This window comes from Pseudophryne corroboree, chromosome 6 (assembly GCF_028390025.1).
Source record: "Pseudophryne corroboree isolate aPseCor3 chromosome 6, aPseCor3.hap2, whole genome shotgun sequence".
Classification (NCBI taxonomy): Eukaryota; Metazoa; Chordata; class Amphibia; order Anura; family Myobatrachidae; genus Pseudophryne; species Pseudophryne corroboree.
The window spans coordinates 428992531-429008834 of record NC_086449.1 but is presented as its reverse complement, the minus strand read 5'-3'; the positions used below and the strand labels follow the sequence as shown (position 1 = coordinate 429008834).

Genomic DNA, 16304 nt, shown 5'->3' with positions numbered 1-16304 from the left:
TAACCGCCTGTCACTGCTGAATGTCGGCTCCTGCTCAGTGACATGAGCCGGGTGCTGCACTGTAACAATACGTGCAGCGCCTGGCTCCTGTCCCTGTGTAGGAGCCGGACTTCACACAGCTTCACCCGCCGGCAGCGCCATACAATCACCGTACAGATAGAGGCACTTCACGGGGGAAGTGGGGTGGGCAGCCAACATCATCTTCTTAACCCCCTGGATTGCTGAAAACGGCGGTCCGACCGTGAGGCCACGCCCCCTTATGCTAGGCCACGCCCCTGTTTCACGACTTCCCACAGCGCGACTTCCCGCCCGGCGTATAAGACGACCCCCCGCTTGGAGGCATGTTTTTCAGGGGGAAAAAGTCGTCTTATACGCCGGCAAATACGGTATGTACAATTATTTTTATGTTTGCCCTTTAAGGGGGTAATTCAATTATCCGTGATAAATTATCACGGATTAATTGATCCCCTGACACACTATTAATTTACCCCCGCAGGTAGCTGGCAAACTGAAGTTTACAGGGATTTTTTTCAGGACTCTAAAAATCTGAAATGTCCGATAAATTGTGCCGTGAATATATTAACACATAAGTCTTGGAACTTCTATGCATGAACGCCTGTTAACAATGTAATTTACAGGGGCAGGAAAGGGGCTCTAGTTGAATTGCCATGAGTTGTTAAAGCATGAAGCTACCACACTATCTCATTCCCTGGTAAATTAACGGGGCTAACTGAATTACCGCCTAAATCATTTTCTCCTATTCACATTTCACATGAGTTTTTCTTGTGGTTTTATGAAAATCTCAAATTTATTAAACATAACCTTTCTTGTTTAGAAACAGATCACCTCTCTCCAAGCTGATAAATCTAGCGCAGTTATCAGTCGTCATCTAGTTCAAATAAAGTGGAGTGCTGTTCTAGAGCTGGAGTTCATGCAGGTGACACTGTCCAACATCTAAATAAAACTATAACCCACCACTAAACACTATTGCCCTTATTTATCAATGAGTGATAAATTTCACTGTGAGTGATAAATTGCACCAGCCAATCCGATCTTGTCATTTTTCAAACCCAGCCTGTGACATGGAAGTTAGGAGCTGATTGGCTGGTTCAACTTTTCACTCACAGTGAAATCTATTACAGGTTGAGTATCCTTTATCCAAAATGCTTGGGACCAGAGGTATTTTGGATATCGGATTTTTCCGTATTTTGGAATAATTGCATACCATAATGAGATATCATGGTGATGGGACCTAAATCTAAGCACAGAATGCATTTATGTTACATATACACCTTGTACACACAGCCTGAAGGTAATTTTTGCCAATATTTTTAATAACTTTGTGCAATAAACAAAGTGTGTGTACATTCACACAAATCATGTATGTTTCATATACACCTTATACACACAGCCTGAAGGTCATTTAATACAATATTTTTAATAACTTTGTGTATTAAACAAAGTTTGTGTACATTGAGCCATCAAAAAACAAAAGTTTCACTATCTCACTCTCACTCAAAAAAGTCCGTATTTCGGAATATTCCGTATTTCGGAATATTTGGATATGGGATACTCAACCTGTACTCATTGACAAATAAGGGCATATGTATATTAAGCCATAAAAAGAGGGGAGACGTGGACTAGTGGAGAAGTTATGAGCTATCATTTTATAAACTGTACTTGATAAATACTACCTCAAAAGTGATTGGTTGCGATTGGCAACTTCACTGCTTGCCAGTCACTTGCATTTCATCACCTTGGTAAATCTGCATTACTATAACTATTGTAGATCTACCATGCTTATCTATTAGGTTTTCTTTTTCAAAATAAGAGTGTTTGTTTTTGGGCTGGATGGGATGCGCCAAAAATATTTCTAACATAACATACAAATACACTACAGAAGAGAGTGCATTGTCTCTACGGGTTGGGTTTAACTACATCCCGTCGTCTCTACTACGAAAATGTGCAGCTGCTGTGACGTGATCTCTCGGTATTTATTATCTACAGAGCAATCTATAAGTGAGACGCCGCCCCGGATGATTACATGTAGGCAGCAAATTATCAAGATGAGACCTATTTTGGCGCTGGTTATGGTTACCACTCGACAAAGTAAACTAGGTTTAAAATATAAAGTTGGTCTCACAGAAAATGGCGCCTATGAGCCCGCAGTGCCCAGGACTCGGGGACAGTTTTTGCTCAAACGTCAGACACTCTGTATCCTGTGCTGTGCGCGCTGTGTGTGACGTATTTCGGTCACCTGGCAACGGGGAACGCAGAGTGCAAACATGGCGTCCGCCCGAGAGCTGGAAGCGCAAGACTATCTTCGGGAACATAAGATAATGGAGCTAGTCAATAACCTGACCAGTCTCCTCCTCTACCACCGGCCCGGTAACGCGCGTGTGTGTGACTGTGTGACACTGTGTGTGAGCGCTGCTGTGAGCTTGGTCTTGACTTCCTCACGTTACTGTTACCAGTAAGAGGCGACAGGACAAACATAATACATCCAGGAGGACGTATGATCCCATCTGAAGATACTGCTTACATAATTATACAGATGATTATTACTATTAATAACTAATAATAATATTAACGTTTCTGTGTAACTACTTTCGGCCAACAGATGGCGCTATAGAACTAAAGCATGAAAGTGAGCATCATGTACTATTGAGACACACGTTGTGGGTGACCCTTAACGTTTAGCGACACGGTTTGAGGGTTACTATGACCGCCTTTCCAAGAGATCATTTATTACGGTACTACATATTGGAATACCTTTCTGTTTCCACATTTATATATATATCCTGTGGAGGGGCCTGCATAAGACTTGTTTGGAGGACGCCATCCCAGGACCTATTTAAAGATACCTTTATATGTATGGACCAGACTTTTGAAAGTAAGATTTGAAGTGAGCATCACCTTCTCTGACTATTGCACCTATTGGGTGATCCCATTACGCCTTTCCATCACTATAAATGTGGAGGATTTGAAGATCGTCTATTATTCCTTGACCCTTTGACTTTTATTATTAAGACAATACTACACATTGAGACATTTTGTTTTGTGTTTTTTTTCCATATGAACATTCCCATTGATGAGCCAACATACTGGTGAAGACAGATGAACTAGTCCTAGTAAGAAGTTAACTACAGAAATTCCCTATTCACCGTTAAAAATTGGCGCGATTTAATACCACCATTTACATTGTATACATATCGCATAGTTCTTCTGTCTGTATGCCTGTACAACGTTATTCACAGACATATCTTGTCGGCCCTGCAGCACAGTCAGTGCCACTATATCTTGCAAATATATTTGTACATATAGATTGGTAAATGCTCAATTAGCTTAGTGATATCATTCAGGTGCTCGAAAGGAAGGGGTATTTCTGAACAAGAAAAAAAGCAATTGTTTCCCCAGCACCCTGAATGATAACAGTAACCAGATATAAATCCCACATGATAATGATAATTTTCTAACACTATTTCTCTATTTTAATTACATTTCATGTTTGTGTCACCCCCTCTATAGCTTCGGCTTCCTAAATACTAATTTATTAACACTATAGTTTTTTACACTGGTATGCCACGCTGGGCTTTCTGGCTCATTCTGGTGTTTTGGGGTGCCACACTCTGCACCTAGATATAGCGCTAGGGACCCCAAATATACAGAGAGGCCTTGATGCGGCTTTGGGGCTTAACCACACATTTGCGCAAATATGTGTAACGAAGATCTCTGAATTCTATTATCATGTGGGATTTATATCTGGTTACTGTTATCATTCAGGGTGCTGGGGAAACCATTGCTTTTTTTCTTGTTCAAATATATTTGTACATCAGCATGTGTGTACGGCCACAGTAACTGCCAACAATTACATCACAATTGGGCAAATTTAAATGCCCGCCCAGTTGTGATTTACATCCAGACGTATCAAGTTACCGATTGGTAGGTGTATACGCTTACCAGAACTGCCCAGTGGATCCGTCTTTGTATACCCAGCCTTAGACTGGGTACACAAGAGGCAATATATCGGGCGTTCAAACAAAGCCTGCCGGTGGGTATGTACACCTAATATGTCTCTGAACAATGTTCACAGACATATCTCGTCAGCGCATATGACTGTGTGTATGGGCAGTTTGCCGACCACCTGTGCACTTGCTGCGGAGACGGACACATCAATCGGCCGATCAATAAGTGTGTATACCTACCTGAACCGGCTGCTGTTGACATGATGGCTGGTCTACTAATATATCTGTCTGGTGTGTACCCAGCCTAAGATGGCAGTTCACACGCTTTCCTATTTTTCTAACCTATTGTTCTCATTTTGTAACTAAGGGGTCTAGGGGTCTATTCATGAAGCAGTGGAGAAAAGAACCAGTGGACAAGTTGCCCATAGCAACCAGTCAGCTTTGAAGGAAGCCTTTATCAAGTAGAGTCTATAAAATGTAAGGGAGATGCTAAATGGGCAACTTCTCCACTGGTCTGTTTCTCCGCTCGTTTCACTGCTTTATGAATAGACCGCCTATTTACTATGCCTTGGATGGAGATAAAATACCAGCCAATCGGTTCCTAACTGCCATGTCACCGACTGTTTGAAAAATGACAGGAGTTGAGTGGCTGCTACTTTGGGGTCTATTTACTAAATCTTTGGATGGAGATAAAGAGGATGAAGATAAAGTACCAGCCACTCAGCTGCTAACTGTCATTTTTCAAATCCAGCCTGTGACATGGCAGTTATCAATGTCTTATCTGACACACTTGGGAAACGCAAGATTTTCCAAGTGTGTCAGATAAGCGTTTCCCAATGTGTCAGATTAGACATTAATGATGGGTTGTCAGGCTCTGGCTCGTTCTTCCTTAACAAAAAGGGAACACTGACCAGGTTGACAGCCCACGCTATACTGAGGGTGTCGGGTTACCAACACTACAGCGTAAAAGACTCAGGGGCAGATTAATTAAGCCTGGTGAAGTGATAAAGCGGAAGGAGATAAAGTACCAGCCAATCAGCTCCTAACTTCCATGTCATAGGCTGGGTGTGAAATATGACAGGAGCTGACTGGTGCTTTATCACCTTCCACTTTATCACTTTACCAGGCTTAATAAATCTGCCCCTCAGCCGGGAGGAAAAGGATAAGTCCCAGTAGATGATAAAGGTACCATGACATGCACGAACCAAGGTGGACAAATTGTTAAGTGTTACTTCAAGTTTCAACACAGAGCATACTGAAAAACCTTTAGGATACTTACCATCGAAGTATTACACATATTTAATTTGTGCATGTTCAGTATATACTTACCACATGGAGTAACATTCTGTGAATTATGGAATATTTGAAACAGCTACTCATTGAATATACTCTTGTGTGTACAAATCCAGCGCTGAGTTTACCACTCTTTGTTGAATACATAGGATTTAGCATTGGTGTGGTGTACACCTGTTGTTAAGCATAGCTGCAGGATTTTAATAGCACTAGTTTAACCACTTGCCTGGCATGGTCGCATCAGATGCGACCATGCCTGCAAGTGTCTTATCTGACATGGGTGCACAGGATGCAACCAGTCACATAAACAGTGTTAGCAGCGGCAGGGAAGGGAAACTTCCCTCCGCTGCTGCTGTCATTTCCGGTCCCTCTGCCTCCCTGCACTCTCCCCTACTGATTGCTGTGCTGCCGATCACTGCTGATCAGTCAGCACAGCCGGACCCCCCTCCAGCAGCTGCAGACAATAGCAACCGCTGGGGAGTGTAAATTAACCCCCCAAGCCACCCCCAGACCCCCCCTGTATACTTGGAGGCTGGCCTGGCTTTCAAAATGAATGCCACAATGGTCACGATGTTTTCGATGGTCACAATGTTCCTGATCGATGTTTAGGGGGTTAAAAAATATATATATTTTTTTTAACTAAAATCATTTTGGATAGGGTTAAATTAATGTTCTTCATCTAACTCACTCATTAAAGAAAAATGAGAATTTCTGAGCGGTTTTTGAGGGGAAAAATTGCGCGTTAAGTGGTTAAAAAATATTTGTTTGTACTCATTTGGAGCTTACAGTCTTGTGTTCGTTAACATTCATACACAGGCTAGGATCCCTTTTTGTCAGAAGCCAAGTCACTTTTCTAGCATGTTATTGGACAAATGGAAAACATGCTGGTTTTGGTGAGTTCTCCTAGAAGAGTAGACTGCCTTCCCTGCTCCTATCCACTTCCCCAATGAAGTGGGCAGGGCATAGGAGTAATTCCCTGTTAATCAGTGGCGTATCTATAATGAGTGGAGGGTGTGCACAGCAAACGGGATCCTGGATCCAGGAGGCCCACACCACACGTCCATTTCTTCAATACCCTCCTCTCCGGAGTCCTGTGTTGCTGCACAGGTCACCAGGAAAATGGCATGGCGGACTATTTCTCAGTGTTTTGTGCATGCGAAGTAGGAAAATTGCCAGGAAAATAGTGCCACTGTCTACTGTCCTACTAACGCTTGGAGTGCCACTGCGCTGCTGACCAGAAAGAAGGAGGCCCAGATTGAGATTGCACTTGAACCCCCTCCTCTCTCTGAATTGAAACATTTTATAGTGGCAGCGTCACCGCGCTCCTCACACTTGGACATTGGGGCTCTCCTGGATTAGAGTCCTAAAATATAGATAAGTACAGGTTATTGATATTTCAGCAAATAGCGGTTTCCGGTCTCTATAGTTATTGAAGTTAATAATTCTTATTTATAATTCTTATTTTTTAATATAGCCCAGGCCCATAGCTTCATGGCTGAATTGCATTTTTGGTAGAATAATATACTTACTTTGATCTTACACGCCTCCAATATTTGTTTTTGCAGAAAAACCACAAGAATTTCTCATAACTCAGCTGGAAAAGTTAAAGCTTGCCAGGCTGGCCGATGTAGAGTATCCTTGCCTTTTTGACGAATCTAATGTGGATGCGGTCTTTGGAATACTGGACCCTTCAGGCCAAGGTTATATTACAAGGACTCAGTACGTTGAATGTAAGGAATAAGAATATACATCTGTATGTTGTTCTCTCCTTGGGGCAGATGTATTAAGCCTGGAGAAGTGATAAAGCAGTGATAAGTGGAAGGTGATAACGCACCAGCCAATCGGCTCCTAACTGTCAATTTACATATTGGAGCTGATTGGCTGGTGCGTTATCACCTTGCACTTATCACTGCTTTACCACTTCTCCAGGCTTAATACATCTGCCCCTTGTCTTGTATGTGTCAGTGTAGATGGTTTCATATGGGCTGATACTGTCACGAGTGAGCACAAGATAATAGGACTACTGTTTAATTTGACAACATGTAGTGGCCAAAGGAGGAAAGATCCAGAATAACTGGGGTCTGTTACTGTGGTTAGAAAGAAGACAGTGAACGCAGGATGATAATTAACTACACATTACATATAATAATTGTAAGAACACTCCATTTTAATTATTCATGTAACATAAACATATTGAATTACTGCTTATTGTGGGACAATTCTGTGATGCTCTACATACAGCTAACTTATGGGGAATTCAGTTCTCTTTGCGGGAATGTAGCTCCCGGGTTAAGTGCTCAAAGCTATTCAATTGACTGTATTAGGTCTGGCACTTAAGTCAGGAAATGCAGTTTGACGAATGGCTGGGGCTTAGTTGTGGTAAACTGCATTTTCCAGCTCAAGTGCCAGACTCAATGCAGTTACTGCTCATGGAAACACTGCAACTAGCCCCGATGCACTAGTTAGCAAGGATTTTTGCTCGCACCTCAGGAGGGTGTGAACGGAAATCCATTATTTGTGGATTTACAGCGCAGACAACTGAATAGCGCTGGGCAGTTTACCTGGGAGCAACATCCCCTTGAAGAAAACTGAATTCTTCCCTGTAGAGTTCTTCTGTAAAAGTATAGATCAGAGGTGAACTCTGTCTGGATATTGATTCAAATATATAAATCAAATACAGGCATCCCTAGCCAACAAGACAATGTACAGTAAATATCTTGTTAAAGTAATGATCTAAACAAAATAGCTGTTGACCTTCACCTCAATATTATGATGGTCATTCTACTTCTGCCATCATGTACTTGTTGCTGTAAATTGCTAACATGACTTTTTCAAGTCTAGTTTCCAGGATTTAAAATAAAGTTTTAGGATAATTTTATTGTAAAGTGCTACATGGATATCTATTATAGGAGACTTATACTTGCACCACACCACTTAAAAAAATAACTTGCTGGGGGCGTGGCCTAGCAGTGGTCCGGTGAGGACGGGTACAGGATGAGCTCCTGCCAGGCTACCTTTTCCTTGCCTCTCTACACGGTCCTCTTCAGCCTGACCGGCCCGTCAGACATCCCTTCAGCCGCCCTAGGTGATCCGGGATAGAGCCGCGGAGCCGGGAGACCTTTATAAGGCCTCTGCAGGTTGCGGCCTACCCGAGATACGGAAGCCGCAGCCTAAATTTGCAGACGTGCACCATCGGCGCAGAAGTCTGCGAAGTGGCGCTCGGACTCCCATTCTTCAGAAGTGCGCCCCTGGTACTCCCTCTCCACCTCCATCACCCCTATTCTTGCCTGTAGCTACGTTAAGGGGAGACAGCAGGAGGCTTCATTACCCTGCGTAGGTGGACTTGAGAGACTGTTCTCCTGGGCTTTGAGTACTGGCAATCTCTAAACTCAGCCCCTCACCCTCTCTACCCATGATTGATTATTGGCCCCGATTAACATTTCTCTACTGCACCGGTCCCATGTTTGGGCCTATCAGGATATTTATAGCTGGGTGATAGACACCTAACATGGGCACTTGCCTTATTGGCCCCTACTCCAATTGGCTGTGTTGCCCTACTTGGTGTTTGACTCCGTATACCTCCCCGCCTAGAATGTTTGAACATGGGTACAGATATCAGGCCCGTTTGAAGTACCTCATCACTGAGTAGCTGTACCTACATCACTTTAATGTAGTCCGGACCATTTATTCTCCACCACCGATGATTTTTATGCTTACCTGAATGTTTTCAATGTATTTTAAGGATCCTTTTCTCTTTCCACATCGGCTCCCCACCTTTGGACTTGTGATATATCAAAATGCCTCCGAAGAAGGCTAAGGGGGTACTCCCTCCAAAGGTTCTTTTCCATCTCAGAAAGCTGCTCCCCCCTCAACTTATGCAGCGAAGTCACCTGCTTTTTTCTCTGCAGTGAGTAACCCTCAAGACCTTTCCTCTGTATCTGGGTTCGACACTGAGTCTGATGCTCCTCTTCCAGTTAATACTCTGTACCAAGTCCTTTCAGCATTTAAAACGGAGTTAGCGCAAGATCTCACGCCTGCTATACGTGAGGTTAAGACAGAATTGAGCTCTATCTGAGAGCGCACAGACCATCTGGAACGAAGATAGAGGAGTTGGTTTCATCTCATAACGACCTCACCGCAGCCCACGACCAACAGCAGAGTGACTTTGAGGCATTTAAAGTCAAGCTTGCTGATATAGAGGATCGCTCTATGCGTAACAACATCAAAATTCGGGGCATCACGGACTCTGTGGCGAATTCTGAGTTGGAAGATTATGCTCTCTCACAATTCCGGAAACTACTGCCTAGCTCAGATCCGAAGAAGTTGCTCATCAGCAGGGTACACCGCCTACCCAGGCCATTTTCATTTGCCCCCTCGCTTCCAAGAGATACGCTCCTGAGGGTGCACTTCTTTACGACGAAGGAGCACATTCTGAGGGCGGCTGGTGACTCGGACTCTGTTATCCTTGGTGGGTTGAAGCTTTTCCTGGACTTCTCTGCTCTGATTTTAGCTAAACAGACATAACTGATCCCTATTACCTCAGCTCTTCGTGCTGAAGAAATAGCATATAGATGGGGATTTTCCGGTGAAACTAATAATTTCCTATACAGCATTTCTATACAGCGTTTCTTCACTAGATGCTGGAGTCAAGCTATCATTGTTATGGGATATCTCCGTCAACTTACCCCCTGTATCCAAGAAACAGCCAACTTTTCAAACAGACCGGTCCATCACTTGAGAAACGTCTCTAAACATTTTGGCTTCTATTACAGACTATATAGTCTGAAGTTACTATGATTGGGACTCAGTATTACCTATATTTCGTTGGGTTATATGGACACGTAAATTAACATGTTGGAGGTTTTACTGACGTAGTCCAAGTTTCCGTGTCTCTAGGTCAGTTTGCATGTTCTTTTGCATTTTAGGTGAGCGTACTTATTATCGATTGTTTTTCTCTATGTTAATGGGTGGCGGCGCTAGGCCACATGTTCCCCCTCATTGTTACACTACTGCACCTTTTACTTTTCCCTGCAGTAGTTGAACCGACCTGATATACTGGGTAATTTTGGTTTGTTTTTTTTCCTCCTCCCTACTGACATCCCAGCCCTTTCCATTTCTAGTTGTTTTTTTGTTTTTTTAGATGCTTAAGACAGTATCTTTTCATCACGCCACAGCTGTACACCGCATATAGCATACATCATGTTGTGATTTGCTCTTTTTTATTAATCCCTGGTGGTTCAGATTCTGCCTATGAATGTTAAGGGGTTGAATTCCCCCAATAAACGAAGGTTAGCTAGCGCTAGGCTATTTCGCCAAGCACAGAGCAGACATTGTAACATTGCAAGAGACCCACTTCTCGTCTCTTGTGCCCCCTACCTTTAGAGACCGTAGATTTCCCCTTGGTTATTTTGCTAATGGTCCTTTCAAGAGGAATGGTGTGGCCATATTGTTTAAGAATTCTGTTCCATTTACTTTGCACTCCCAAATAGCCGATAAAAATGGCCGTTATCTTATTTTAATTGGCCTTCTGGATGACCAGCCAGTTACTTTGGTTTCAGCATATGCCCTTAATTCAAATCAAATATCCTTTTTCCGTAAGCTCTGCGTAGCTATTCAGAAAGCTCGTAAAGGTTCTCTCCATGTTACGGGGGGACTTCAACTTAGTACTGGACCCTAAGTTAGACAAATCTCCCAAGTCTTCTCCCGCCTCTTTGACCTCCTCTATTGCCCCAGGTTTGGCCTTTCCATAATCTCTTAGTGGAATTCGACCAGTATGATATATGATGTGTGCAGAATCCTACTAGCCGTGAATACACTTATTATTCACCAGTCCATAACTCATACTCCCATATTGATTTCTTGTTCTCGGATAAGAAGACTCTCCAATTTGTTAGATCTATAGACATTCTCCCTATAACGTAGTTAGACCACGCCCTGATAACTCTTAAATGGGATGTTGCTAGTCAACATTCCCCTCCCCGCCCTTGGAGACTCTCCCCTCATCTGTTAATTGACCCTGTATCCAAAAAAGCCATAGCTGATAGCATCACGTCATATGTGGAATTTAACGGACCATCAGACATGTCCACCCTGAACTTCTGGTGTGCACTTAAGGCCGTTACTAGAGGGGCGGCAATACAAGCGGGGGCACAGCTCAAAAAACTCAATCCACATCGTTCTGGCGTTGCTGAACTTAAAGGAGTTGGAGGATAAAAATAAAACTAGACCTTCGAAACCCCTTCAGAAAGAGTTAACTGATATTATTTCTCAATTACAGAAACTACTTATGACACGTACTCAAGCTTCTTTAAATAGGATGCGTCAAAAATTTTACTTAGCAGGAAATAGACCGGGAAAAATGCTTGCTTGTAAACTCCGGACACAACAGGCTAGAAATAGAATTAAGCACATTGTATCCCCTTCTGGCACTAAGATTTCTACCCCCCTGGAGATTTCAAACCAATTCACAACTTTCTACTCTCAACTTTATAATTTCTCCTCTGACTCCTCCATTCTACAACCTACTCTCTCTTCCATTAATTAATTCCTGGCAGATTTAAAACACCCTTCAATATCCGAAGATCAATTAAAGCTATTGAATGCCCCTTGGTTCTCTTTGGAAATCACTGGAGAAATTAAATCCCTCCCTAAAGGTAAAGCACCGGGTCCTGATGGCTTTATTAACAACTTCTATGTCTCTTTCCAGGACCTCCTAGTACCTTCACTGGTCGCAGTTTACAACAAAATAACATCTCAGGGTAATCTCCCGAAAGAGATGCTGGAGGCTCAAATTGTCACAATCCCTAAACCTGAAAAGGATTAGGCTTTCTGTCAGAACTACCGTCCCATTGCACTACTGAACGGGGACATTAAATATATGCTAATCTAATAGCCTCCCGTTTAAATGTCTTTCTCCCCTGACTAGCGCACCCAGATCAGGTCGGGTTTGTACCCAAGAGACAAGCATCTGACACCACGCGTAGAGTATTCAACCTCGTTGATTCTCTACTTCACAACCAAGGTCTTCTTCTGTTATCTCTAGATGCGGAGAAGGCTCTTAACTGCCTAAATTGGCTCTATATGCGTGAAGGTCTATTAAAATTTGGCTTCCATGATCAAATTCTTTAATCTGTATTAGCCCTATATAGCTCCCCTTCAGATCTGTATTAGCCCTATATAGCTCCCCTTCAGCTCAGAATCAGAATCGGTTTATTGCCAAGTACATCAGTACATAATACATGAGGAATTTGTTTCCGATAACCGCAGCTTTCAGACAAAATACGACACATTACATAACATAGAGAAGAGAAGCTTGAGTCTTTAGCAGTGGTTTCTTATCTACTTCTTTCTTGATTCACAATGGAACCCGTCAGGGATGTCCCCTTTCTCCCCTCATTTTTGTTTTGGCGATCAAACCTCTAGCAGCTAAGATTCAAGCTGACTCATTGTTCCCGGGGCTCCAAATGGGCTCATCCTCTCACAAACTTTGTTTGCGGACGATGTCCTTCTTTTAGTGTCGACCCCTGCACTACACTCCCTCATCTACATAATATTCTGGATAAATACTGTGCAGCGTCCTATTACAAATTAAATACATCCAAAACTGATGCTCTTAATACATTAATCTTGCCCATTCTCTTGCTTCTCTATGTGCCGTATACCCCTACAATTGGCAAACAGCTTCGATACGATATTTAGGTATTCTTACCCCCATCTTCCTCATCAGTTTTTGAAATTAACCTCCCTCCTCTACTGAACTCACTTTTATTGTTTACTAAATCATGGCTTAACTATGACATATCATGGTTAGGACGTTTAGCAGCTTTTAAGATGTCATTGCTTCCTAAATTAATGTTCCTTTTCTGTACGATTCCCTGCGCCTTCCCAAAGAAATACGTAGATAAAGGTAATTCTATCCTAACCAAATACATATGGTTTTCGCGCCCACCCAAACTAGCTCGCTTGCCAAAGAGTAAAGGTGGCTTAAAATATGCCAAATTTATCATTGTATCAGGAAGCTTGTCTCCTGGCTCATATTAAAGCTTATTGCAGTGATAAGAGTCTGGGGTGGATGTGTCTGGAGGATTTGGCCTGCTCCAGATTTCCTTTGAAAGACCTTCTCTGGCTACCTAAATCTATGCCACCAATGGGCTTAAATCTCCTTCTGTCTACTCGAGCGACGTTACAGGTTTGGGACAGAATGACCACTGGTCTATCCACTTCCTTTCATAATTTGTCCCTAATCTCTCTACACCCTCGTCCCTAATCTTAACCTTACAAAGTGGTGTTCCAAGGGGATTAGCTCTCTGGGACATTTGCTAAATAGGTCTGTCCTTAGCTCCTACTCCGATCTCCAAGTTCGCTTCTCTTTGCCTAACAAAATATAACACTGGTGGAACAGTCTCCATCGTGTTATCACCCACCGAATCCTTTTATAGCATCTATATTAGGCCGGCTTTTTAATAAAACACTTCCAGGTGAAATTTCTTTCTGGTACAAAACGTTAATAGAACTATCTCCATCTCCCAAATCCAAAGCCCAAGTTCGTTGGGAATTGGATATTGGGTAGAACACGACTCTCAATGGCAAAATATTTTTCAGTCTTCTTATAAAATGTCTGAACCACTCCGAGATGCACGTCAAATTACTGCATAGGTTATACCTTACACCTGACAGGTTTAATATGATTTAGCCTGCATGTCCACAGTTTTGTTGGCGCCTTTGCGTAGAAGTGGGCCACCTCTTCCATGTCTTCTGGACTTGTCCTCTTATTAAGATATTTTGGGATGAAATATTTGTGTTAATTAATAAGATTCTTGATGTCTCCCTGTCACCTCTCCCCATATAGCCCTATTAAACGTGTATCCACTTTCAGTAGGTTCTCATTTACACTATGTTCTAGGACACATATGTATTGCGGCCCTAGCCCAGAACTGAAAACAACCCTCACCACCCCCTCTACTGAAATTTATTCACAAAATCCAGCTACATTTTCTAATGGAAACTGAATACATCCCTTATCCTTTTTCCGCTAACCCTCCCCTTGTCCATTGGATGCCTTGGCATGTTTACGTCATGGAAGGCGAGGGCGCAAAATTGATTGCGCATACCTCCTGCTCTGACACATGTCTGCCTAGTCCACATGACGACAGGGAATCTTCCTAGCCTTAATTCTGGGATTGACTCATTCTCACTAGTGTTATTTTTACTGTTGCTTTTATTTTCTATTGTATCAGGTTTTGCATATTCATTGATGTATGATCAGTATTGAATATTATGTAACTTCTTTAATATTATTGTCTCATGAAGTTGTATGATGACCTTCCCCTCCCCTCTTTTTTTCCTTCTGTACCTGTTTTGCAAAACGAAAAAAATTATTAATAAAAATTAATAACAAAACAAAATTGCTGTTGAGTAAAACTGTTTTTTTTTTCTTCCCCTCTTACGTCCTAGAGGATGCTGGGGTCCACATTAGTACCATGGGGTATAGACTGGTCCACCAGGAGCCATTGGCACTTTAAGAGTTTGAGAGTGTGGGCTGGCTCCTCCCTCTATGCCCCTCTTACCAGACTCAGTTTAGAAAATGTGCCCGGAGGAGCCGGTCACAGCTAGGGGAGCTCTCCTGAACTTTTCTAGAAAAGTTTTATTTTAGAGTTTATTTTTTTACAGGAGGCTGTTGGCAACAGCCTGCCTGCAGCAAGGGACTAAGGGGCGGAGCAGTGTCCGCCCTGCGGGGTCTGAGCCACTGACTCTGCTGACTGGACACTGAGCTCCAGAGGGGTCTGATCGGTCTCCGCCACAGGGGAACCTCTCGCCCCAGCAGCATGCCGCCAACCTGTTACAGAGCTGAAGAGAGTGGTGAGTTAGTCACCAACCCACCTAGCAAGCCAGTGTGAAGATGGCGGCAATGGGGAGGGGTGCTCCTGGGATGGTACCAGAGGCACATAGTGCGGCGCTGTGAGGGGCGCCCTGGGCCAGCGCATACCCCCCATACTGGTCAGCAAGCCTGTTGGGGTCCAGGGATCTCAACCAGCAACTTTCCTCAGGCCAGTATAATCATCTGAAGAGCGGGAAGACAGCGCCATTAAGGGGGCAGAGCTTCTCAGAGCGGACCCAGCAGCGTTCCAGCGCCATTTTCCTGCCTGCAAGCGCTGAGAGGAAGATTCAGGTCCCTTCACAGCAACTCCAGCTTACTGTACACAGTACCAGGGGCTTGTAGACAGGAGGGGAAGCTGTAATTAGACTGTGTGCTCTATTAAGGAGCACAGTCAGCGCTGACGAGGGGTTTCTCCTTGCTACAAAGTGTGGGTTGTGATCCCATTCCATGTAATCAGGTTAGCACTGGTTTAGCACAGATAACAGCAAGGGAACCAGAGTGGTTTTCCTCTATCAAACCTTGAATTTCTCAGATTTCTGACAGGGTTGCTAGTAATGAATCTGCAACCCAGATATTACAGAGCTCTATGGCAGTATGACCGGTGTCTGGTACCTCAGGACACCCCGCTATATACCCCCACAAACGTGCGCTTGTGCATGTCACACAAGACGACACGGATACCGATTCTGACACTACAGATGGTGATGGGGATGTGTTGTGGGGGTCCGCATCTCTTGCAAGGGGGCTGCAATTGTTGATAGAGGCTATCAGTGATGTGTTAAATGTAAATGATACCACACTTGAGCAGGTTGAGGAGGCTTTTTTCACTGAAAATAAGAAAGCCTCGCTAACCTTTCTTGCGTCAAAGGAGCTCAATGCTATATTTGACAAAGCATGGGTAAACCCTGAAAAGAAGTTTCAGATCCCTAAGAGGATTCTGGTGGCTTTTCCTTTCCCTGCGGAGGATAGGAAAAGGTGGGAAAACCCGCCGATTGTTGACGCATCTGTATCCAGACTCTCAAAAAAGGTGGTTTTCTCTAACGTCCTAGAGGATGCTGGGGACTCCGTAAGGACCATGGGGATAGACGGGCTCCGCAGGAGACATGGGCACTTTAAGAAAGTCTTTAGACCTGGGTGTGCACTGGCTCCTCCCTCTATGCCCCTCCTCC

General features: G+C 43.5%; 1 protein-coding gene across 2 annotated transcripts in view; it reads left to right on the top strand.

Annotated features, from left to right (window-relative positions):
* The first annotated feature begins 2229 nt into the window (after positions 1–2229).
* The window catches only part of EFCAB10 (EF-hand calcium binding domain 10), a 28302-nt gene continuing 14227 nt past the window's right edge, over positions 2230–16304 (top strand). For both annotated transcript variants that reach the window (XM_063927038.1, XM_063927037.1), the window contains exons 1-2: positions 2230–2388; positions 6824–6988. In XM_063927038.1, the coding sequence (XP_063783108.1) occupies positions 2286–2388; positions 6824–6988 (268 nt within the window). In that variant the 5' untranslated portion in view covers positions 2230–2285. The remainder of the gene's footprint in view (positions 2389–6823; positions 6989–16304) is intronic.